Source organism: Protopterus annectens, chromosome 17.part0 (assembly GCF_019279795.1).
Source record: "Protopterus annectens isolate FY-2018-M chromosome 17.part0, PAN1.0, whole genome shotgun sequence".
Classification (NCBI taxonomy): Eukaryota; Metazoa; Chordata; order Ceratodontiformes; family Protopteridae; genus Protopterus; species Protopterus annectens.
The window spans coordinates 643,571,122-643,581,131 of NC_056751.1; the positions used below are offsets into that span (position 1 = coordinate 643,571,122).

At 39.9% G+C, this 10,010-nt stretch overlaps 1 protein-coding gene across 2 annotated transcripts in view; it reads right to left on the reverse strand.

Annotated features, from left to right (window-relative positions):
• LOC122791241 (endoplasmic reticulum-Golgi intermediate compartment protein 2-like) overlaps nucleotides 1-10,010 on the reverse strand; it is a 429,978-nt gene that overhangs the window by 376,915 nt on the left and 43,053 nt on the right. For both annotated transcript variants that reach the window (XM_044058906.1, XM_044058905.1), the window contains exon 2: nucleotides 6,309-6,417. In XM_044058906.1, coding sequence (XP_043914841.1) covers nucleotides 6,309-6,417 — 109 coding nt within the window. The remainder of the gene's footprint in view (nucleotides 1-6,308; nucleotides 6,418-10,010) is intronic.

A 10,010-nucleotide genomic window follows, 5' to 3' on the forward strand; every position in this document is an offset into this window, starting at 1 on the left:
GATGTGGAGTCCCCACTCTGATAGTTTGGGGTCTGGTCTGTGAGCCAGTTGGCAACCCTATCTGACAAGGAAGGGGTTTACATTCAGTTTGTTAAGTTTAATGATAATGCCTGAATGTGGGATTGTGTAAAAAGCCTTTGCCAAGTCAAGGTGTGTACAGACCTTTCTTTGTCAATGGCCTTGTTCACATTTTCAAAGAAATCCACCAGATTTAAAAGGCAAGATCTGCCCTTCACAAAGCCAAACTGGGTAGGATCCAGGGTTTGGAGGTCACGTATGTCTTTATGAGATCCATAACTATACATTCCATGGCCTTACAGATGAGGCTAGTCAGACTTATGGGGCTGTAATTCTCAGGGTCTGTTATTATGCCACCTTTGTGGAGGGGAATAATTGTTGCTGTTCCCATTCTGCAAGAACAAAGCCTGTGGTTAGGCTATGATTGAAAAAGGTACTTAGTGGTGATGCTAGTTCATGTTTTAGTCTGTTTAGAAGACAGCCTGGGATGTTGTCTGGTCCCACAGAAGTTGAAAAAGGTACTTAGTGGTGATGCTAGTTCATGTTTTAGTCTGTTTAGAAGACAGCCTGGGATGTTGTCTGGTCCCACAGAAGTTGTGTTTTTGCCTTGTACAAGGCTTTGAGGATCTGCTCTTCAGATATGTAGGGTGGGGTGAGGGGTTGTTGTAAGTTAGGAGGGGATAAAGGAGTGAAATCTTTGCCAAAACTATCTGCTAGAAGGTTTGCTATCTCTGTAGGGTCACAGTGCGTGGGATACCATTGGCCACTAGTTGTGCACATGCTTGGGTCCTACCCTTTAGGTTATGTATGTAGCTGTAAAAGGCCTTATGGTTATCCTTGGCTGTACTTGTTAAGTTTCTCTCAAAGGAGCCCTTGAAGGATTTGACAAGTTGTCTTATTTGCCCGTTGAGGCTGAGGAGGGTGCTTCTCCATTGTTGGGGCCTAGACTTTGTTTTCTTGGACAGCAACTTTTTGCATTTATTGTACAGTTTGTTGATGTTGGATGTGTACCATGGAAGCTTGTTTTTACTTTGGGCTTTGGCTTTGTTTTTCTCTGGTACAGCTGAGTTTATATACTTATGCAAGTGATTGTACAAGGCTTTAATGTAAGCTTTGGCATAATTACCACTTCCAGCTTGGGGTTGGGCTTGGAATGCATTTATACCTTCAACTAAGGGGGGTACAATTTGCCTTGGGGAAGTTTTTTAGTCTGATTTCATCCTTTGTGAGTTCTGACTTTAGAGTCAGCTTGATGGTGACTGATTTGTGGCCAGCTTGATGGTGACTGATTTGTGGCCAGTTTTAACTAGTGAGGGTTCGACAGTTGAGGCAGTGCATCTGCTTGACATGTTGATGATAACCAGATCTAGAATGTTTATTTCTCTTGTCGGGGTATGGACAATTTGTTCCAGAGCATTTGAATTAACAAAATCAAGGAACTTCTGCACTAGTGAGTCAGGGCTAGCATAGGTTTCAGAGTTGATAGTGGGATAACTGAAATCCCCCATAACCACTGTGTTTGTGAAAATTTGTATCGTCTCCAGTTTGGTTAAGTAGGCTTCATGGACATCATGATTCAATGAGGGGGATCTATAACCAGCAATGACCTGAATGGGGGCCTTACCCACTGTAACCTGGACCTGGAGTAACTCCCTGGAGTTGTCCAGTCTAACTAGACAGGAGGTGAATTTATCTCTTATATAGATAAGAATACTGCCTCCGCTGGTTTTCTCATGTTCATTTTGTGGTCTAAAGGTGTGGAAAACATTGTAGCTTTGCAAGGCCAGGGTACTCCCTTAGGCCTTGAACCAGGTTTCTGTGACTGCGCAGATACTTACATCTTCTAGTGACAGAAGTGCTTCCACGGATTGCAGTTTTTGGTTTAAACTCCTAGCATTTAACAGCACGACCCTTATTTTGTTCGGATTGGTTAATTTCACATTGGTAATGTTGTTTTCGAGACCTTGTCTAAAAAAGGCACTATTGCAGAGGCAAGATTCTTTGCCAGCAGCCAAAAGCCTAAGAGGTGCCAGGTGCAAACCATATCAGGCAAAACAGTGAGGTTTGTTGACTGTGGCTTCCCAGCCTGACAGAAACTAGATCTCCTTTAAATGACACCAAAAACTGAGCAAATTAATGAAATCAATCATTTTTTATTTATACTGTGGCATCATCACCTGACCCCCACATGCAAAACGGGAAAAAGGGGTTGAGGATGGATGGATGGATCATTCAAGGTGAGGGTAGCATGCTGCTCAAGGCTAGGGATATACCTGCCTGGGACACAATTACAGAGAGCTGAACAAGGTCTCTCTTCATACGGACCAGTGAGGCAATTCTCAGGTCATTCACACCAACATGAACTATGACAAGAGTCATAACAATACTTACTGCCGAGAGATCTTACTGCTTGCCTGACTGACGAATCCTGGCACTGGACAGGCAGCTCACCATGACTTTCTTTGTGTCCAACCTGGTGAGTGGGATCCAACCTGGTGAGTGGGATACTGTGTGCCTCGCTATTGAGTCTCCAATGACAAGACAGGCCTGGTGGGTGAAACCCTGGTGTTCTAAGAATTATGGGTACTGTGGGGACTGAGTTATTTGCAGCAGTCTTGTGTTCTGGAGGTCTCTAGTGTTTTTGTAAGTTTTTCGAGAGAATCTTCTCATATGGGGATTTACGTGCTTGAAGCATACTATGTGTACGAGTAGTGGTATTATGTGCATATGTAGTGGTGGTTGAGTTGGCAACTTTCTCCGTGTTACTGTTTTGAGTGACAGAGAACATGGATTCTAGATTCTTGGTATAGATGCATCTCTTGCAGTATGTACTAGAATATGCTATTAGTAGCGGGTTGTCTGTGTCCATGAGGCAATAGCTACACTGCTTCAAGATACCCAAGTCAACAAGGTTGGCAGTAAAAACAAGGGTAGTCCAACTGTCCATAAAGCTAGGTCGGAGACTGTTCTCACTATTGGTGGCTTTTCAGAATCTATCACAGAGGAGCTCAGTGGATGAATATTTCTGCTTGAGTTTTAGGGAAAATTTCTTGAATTTAACTGTCTGGCTTTGGCACCCAATTGTGCAACACTGGGTGGTGCTGCATGACACACAAATAAGCAGAAACCTGCTCAAATGCAGGGCCTAAATACCAGAAGGTAAAAACTTGAAAAAAAAAACTTTAAAAAGATTCAAAAGGAACAATGAGAATGCTTATTTTAAGCCCTAGACTGGCTTCCCTTTACCAGACAAGTCTCAATCAGCACATTTCTCTCACAAAAGTGCAGATGGACCCCTACCAATCCAAGATGGCCTGGAAAACATGCTCAGAACAAACAAACCACTACAAAAAGTTCCAGAAGCAGCAAGCCTGCATCTGGACTATGCTACAGCTACTAGCTACCCTAGTTTCAGCGGGAAACACTAGAGAATGTTTAACAGAATAGAAAGATAGCAGTGAGACACTAAAAAAAAAAAAAAAAAAAAAAACATTTAAAACAGCAGAAAATCAGCAAGGATGCTCTAAAGAATATTTTAAACAGTTAATAGTTCAATTATTTAAACACTACTTGGCAGGAAAACTAGAACAAGCAGAACAGAGAGTTTTAAAACAGTGAACAATACTAGTAAATACTTAACAGTGAAAATAACAAAGAAGCTTTGTAAACCATGAAAACAGCAATAAAATGTGATTTAATAGGCACAGTAAAGCAGACAATTGCAGTACAACAGTAAGATTTAGCACACAATAAATACAGTATAAAAATAGGCAACAGGCAATAAAAAGTGCAGTAAATAGTATAAATAAGCAAAAAAAAAACACGCAAATTATGTTTTTTTTGGAATCTCAGAAGCCTCTTAGTTTTCTGGTATCTCAGCTCAGAGTTGTGGCTGATAGCCCACCTCAGTTCAGCTCGGTACAAACAAACAGAATCCTGCTTAAATGCAGGGCCTAAATACCAGAAGCTAAAAACATGAAAAGAAAAAACTTTAAAAAGATTCAAAAGGACAATGAAGATGCTTATTCCAAGCCCTACACCAGCCTCCCTTTACCAGACAGGTCTCAATCAGCACATTTCTCTCACAAAAGTGCAGATAGACCCCTTTCAATCCAAGATGGCCTGGAAAACGTGCTCAGAACAAACAAACCACTAGAAAAGTTCTAGAAGCAGCAAGACTGTACATATCTGGACTATGCTACAGCTACTAGCTACCCTAGTTTCCACAGGAAACACTAGAGAATGTTTAACACATCAGAAAAATAGCAGTGAGACACTAAAAAAATTAAAACAGCAGAAAATCAGCAAGGAGGCTCTACAGAATGTTTTAAGCAGTTAACAGATCAGTTATTATTATAAACTCTTTTGCCTGTTTTGAAACCCAGAAGAAGCAGAACAGATAACTTTAAAACAGTGAAAAATACCAGTAAATTCTTACAGTGAGAATAACAAAAAAGGTTTGTAAATGGTGAAAACTCCAATAAAATTTGATTCAACAGGCACAGTAAATCAGACAATTGCAGTACAACAGTGTAGTTTAGTACACAGTAAATAAATACTGTATAAAAGTAGGCAGCAGGCAATAAAAAGTGCAGTAAATAGTATAAATAAGCAAAAAAAAAAATAGGCAACATATTTTTTGGGAGCTTAGAAGCCTCTAATCATTTGGTATCTCAGCTCAGGCTTGTAGCTGGTAGTCCACCTCAGTTCAGCTCAGCACAACAAATCTCGGGATGTGAAGTTCTTGCTTTGAACATGTGTAGAATCACACATTAAATATGAAGGATCAGAATACAGAAAGACTCAGGATGGAGGGGGACAGTCAGTATGCTTGCAGGAGACTAAATTCAAGGTAAAAGAAACTGACAAATTCAAATCTAGAACCTTGTGTTATCTTTGGAAATCATAAAAGCAGGCAGGGGTAAGAGGGGTGTCTTACGTATGTTCGAAAAGTCATTAGCACTGGAGCTGTGTCATGCTAATCATACCAACAAATGTAGATGGTTGATTTGGTTGAATAAAGAGGTGTGGATTCATTGGAACATATATGCTACCAACAAAGATAAAACGTTTTTGTTGAGTTACTGGAGACTTGGCAGGGCGGAGGATTGTATCTCAGTTTAGCATCCTATATTTTAATCTAGTGCTTACAGACAAGCTATATGGAAGGAGAAGGTACCACAGACAAAATCAGGCAACCCTTGAGTATTGGTTGACTATGACTGGATCGATATCTGGAAGGAAATTCACCTTTAGGACATGGTCCTTGTCAATGTCCAGTAAAGATAAAAGTGGTCTTTCTTACTGATAAAATATTTATTGAACAACATACATGCAGATCTGTTGTTCAGAAGTTGCTGTGCTTCATTTTTGTTTTTTTGTTGTTAGCTCTCACTGTTATTTCTTACTTTAGATATCTTAATAATAAATATTTAGAGAGAAAATTATTAATCTGTTATTCTAATTAAGTTTAAATTAGGGACAGCACAGTTGCAGCTTTGTTGACTTACTGTGATTGCTTCTTCTGTTTAATTCTCAGCTTGGGTCCATCTTTTGCAGAACCTTTACGTTCTCCCTATGTCTGCACCGGTGTTTGTCAGGTGCTTTTGTTTCCCCCAACATCCCTAAGATTAGGGGAACTGGTTGTCTTAAAGAATGCTGTATGCATGTATGAGATGTGTATATGCATCTTGCAATGCTAAGGCATCTCATCCACACCAGGTTCTCTTCTCTGCATTTTGGGCTTGCTGGGGCAGGTTTTGATTCCCCTGTGATGTGACAATGAATAGGACAACTAGCAGTGTACATTGAATTAATTAGTTTATTTAAATTATAATTATATATATTATATATATATATATATATATATATATATATATATATATACACACACACACACACACACACACACACACACACACACAATTATAATTAGTTTATTTAAATTCTAACACAAGAACGTTGTAAACTGGAAATGTAAAACCTGCATTCTGAAAAAAGAACTGCATGTTTTCAAGGAAGCTGTTGATAGACTGTCTCCTTTTAATTTTACTCCATAAATATTGTCTCCAGAAGACAATGAAATAACCAGGCATTGCCAGAAAACATCAGTGGGCATTTCATTTAAATTGTTTCCATTATGGAAAAGCTAGTATACCAGTGTGATTTTTCACATTTATTTGCAATTGGGTAAAAAGGGTCTTGGGAATACAAGACGATCATGAGAAAGTCAAGGAGAAATTACTGTTTTTATAATGGCAGCATTTTTCTTTTAAGCAATTGCATCTTACCTCATCATGTCTGTATCCACTGCATATTCATATTTGATCCATGTCTTCCTGAGATATAGAAATTCTCCAATGCTTAAGACAGCTATAAGTGTGAAAGCAAGGAGGGAAACTGCAAAAACAAAATCAAGAATCACTTTACAGCAATGCAAAAATTCCTGTGCTTTAACAGTTTAATGTACAGTATTAATCAGCAGTTTTTGCGTCTGTGTGTATGTGTGTGTGTGTATATATGTATATATATATATATATGTGGGTTCCGTCAATTTGTTCGAAATTTCACTACTTCGAACTCCACTTCACAGAGTCCACTTGATCGAAGTAGTGAAACTTCGAACATTGACTTTGGCAGGCACACTATAGCACGGAATGGGAATATTCCCTTTTCCCCGCTGTAGTGCGATCTTGGAGTTGGTATATTTAAGTGGGGGGGGTGCAGGGGGGCTTGCCCCCCTGCAAAAACATGTTTTAGTTGGGGTTTTTTTTGGTAGTAGAATTCAGCGAAAGTGCACTTTCGTTTAAGTGGACTTTCATTTAAGTGTAGGGTCTACTGCTTAATTTCGGAGAAGTGTATTTTCAATGTTAAGCAGTAGACCCATATATACATACATATATATATATATATATATATATACACAGATGTATATATAGATGTACGTGTATGTGTGTGCATATACGGATTTGTTAAGAAGATATGTGTGGGGTGGGGTGGTGTGTGTGTGTGTGTGTGTGTGTGTGTGTGTGTGTGTGTGTGTGTGTGTGTATATGCGTGTGTGTTTAGAGGCACGCAAGACCCCTTTTCAGTGGAGGCCCAGGGAGAAAAGTGAAAAAATGTATGCATCACATTTTGTCAATCCACACCATGTAAATCATCACATCTTTTCAGAAAACTCCATCCCTGTGAAAATCATTTTCAATCACTACCATGGATTCTGCAGGGATGTTCCCATGCAGTTTATTAAGGAGTTATGACTGAGTCAGGTTTCACTAGTTGAAGTTGTTTCTGATGATTCATGTTTCAACATAGTGCATATCAACAAGCACAATGGTATCCATTTACATACACACAAACACACACAACACACACAGACACATATATAAAATTATAAAATAATATGATGGCCCCTTCCAATTCACCTCCTTGACCTTCGACTTGGCTGGTGCTCCAAAAGTTTTCACCAAATGTCTAGCCACAGTAATTGCCCACTACAGGACACATACCCAAAACTTGACTATTGTGTCTTATAAGCCCATTCTAAGGAAAATGCAAAAAAGCCCATATGGTTTGCACAGTAATGCTTACAGGATTTAGGTTACAGCTTAAACTTGCATACTTCAAATTGAACACTGTCTCAGAAAATAATGGCTCTCCTAAATACCAAACTTTCCATGGGGTTCCTTCCTCCAGGGAAAGTCCTCTCACTCACTGCCTACTTTCACTAACACAAAAAATATACAAATTTGCAAACCTCTCAAGGTATACAAGTTTATAGATATATTACATATATCACAGCAAGTCATCCCAGTCCAGAAGCAGCAAAGCAGCCTCAGACCATCACACTACCACCGCCATGTTTGACTGTTGGCATGGTGTTCTTTTACTGAAATGCTGTGTTACTTTTACACCAGATGTAATGGGATGCACACCTCCCATAAAGTTTAGCTTTTGTTTCAACAGTCCACAGAAAATTTTCCCAAAAGACTTGGGGATCATCAAGATGCTTTTTGGCAAAAGTGAGACAAAACTTTATGTTCTTTTTGGTCATCAGTGGTTTTCGCCTTGGAATTCTGCCATGCATGCCATTTTTGCCCAGTCTCTTTCTTATGGTTGAGTCATCAACGCTGACCTTAACTGAGGCAAGTGAGGCCTGCAGTTCTCTAGATGTTGTTCTGGGTTCTTTTGTGACGTCTTGGATGAGTCGTCGGTGCGCTCTTGGGGTACTTTTTGTAGGCCAGCCATTCCTGGGAAGGCTCACCACCGTTCCATGTTTTCTCCATTTGTGCATAATGGCTCTCACTGTGGTTCGCTGGAGTCCCAAAGCTTTATAAATTACTTTGTAACCTTTTCCAGACTTATAGATGTCAATTACTTTGTTTCTCATCTGTTCCGTAATTTCTTTAGATCGCGGCATGATGTCTTCCTTTTTGGGATCTTTTGGCCTACTTCACTTTGCTGACAGGTTCTATTTAAGTGATCTCTTGATTCAACAGGTCTGGCAGTAATCAGGCATTGGTGATTCACCACAGTTACGTCATGATTTAACAAGGTGGGCAATTACTTTTTCACATAGGACCACGTAGGTTTGGATAGTTTTTTCCTTAATAAATAAAATCATCACTAAAACTTGCATTTTGTGTTTACTTGGGTTATCTTTGTCTAATATTTAAATTTGTTTGATGATCTGAAACATTTAAGTGTGACAAACATGCAAAGAAATAAGAGATCAGGAAGGGGGGAAATACTTTTTTATTGCACTGTATATTTATATTACTCCTAGTGATAATAACTAGGATCATACCATAGATATTTAGTGGGGCAAGTGTGGGATAATTTAAGACCTTCCTCTTTCCATTACAGTGGGCAGTCCTGGGGTAAATTTTCTCTTTCCCATGCAAAGATCCAAGGTGTGCTTGAATATGAACTGATATGAGCTTTATTTTACTTGGATGGGGAGTCCGTTTCAGAGCAGCAGTATATTCTGTGAAGGTTACACTTCATAATCTCAAATTACTGAACTTGAGAATTTCAGTAACCAGACACCATGAAGCCGAAAACCAGAATGTCGAAAGTGCATAAGAGCGAATTCAGATATCTCAAATCCATGCGTATGCATTTCTGGTATGTCGTGTGTAGTGTTATGGTGTCTGATACTGCAGGTGAGTGAGTGTGTGTGTTTTTGTATGTTGTATGTGTGGGTAAGGGTCAGGAGGTGTGAATGTGAGTGCGAGTGCTGGATTTGTTGGCGTTTGCGTATGTGTGATGTGTATTTGTGTGCGAGCGAGTGGTGGTTGGCGTGGAGTGAGTTTTTTTTTTTAATGTTATGTGCAACCTCGGAGTTGGTATATACAAGTAGGGGGGTGTAGGGGGTGCAGCCCCCTACATGGGGGGTGCAGGGGGGCTTGCCCCCCCTTCTTATATGTAGTGTAAGGCTGTGTGGTTTGTGTGCTGTGGGTGGAATGGTGTGTGTGTGGTATGTGGTGTAGGATGTATGTATGTTCTTGATTGTGTGATTAGGGATTGTGGATTTCGGTATTGTGAATGGTTCGACTTTATAGTCTCGGGTTACTGAAATTCGGGATTTCGGTAATTCGAGACCATGAAGTGAAACCTCTGCGAAATATACCTGTTCCTTCAAACCATTCTCTTAATGTTGCAGAAACATTTACTTCCCTAGATCACATGTTTCTGATGCCCTTTGACTTGTTGATGTGTAGTGGGTCCATCATTAATGGCTCGGCGAATACCTTGCATGCCAGACACAGGTCACCTCTTAGCAATCTGTAGGATACGGAGTATAGTGAGAGGACTTGGAGGCAACTCATGTAGATAAAATTGTTTAAGCCTTGTATCATTTTTGCAAGGTTCCTCCGGGGGCATTCCAGCTGATGTGCGAGTCTGAACAAATACGTGCCAACGAGGGTGTTTTACTGAATGGCTGGCCTTTATGAGGGCTGATAAATGGGAAACAATATTCTTTCTGGACC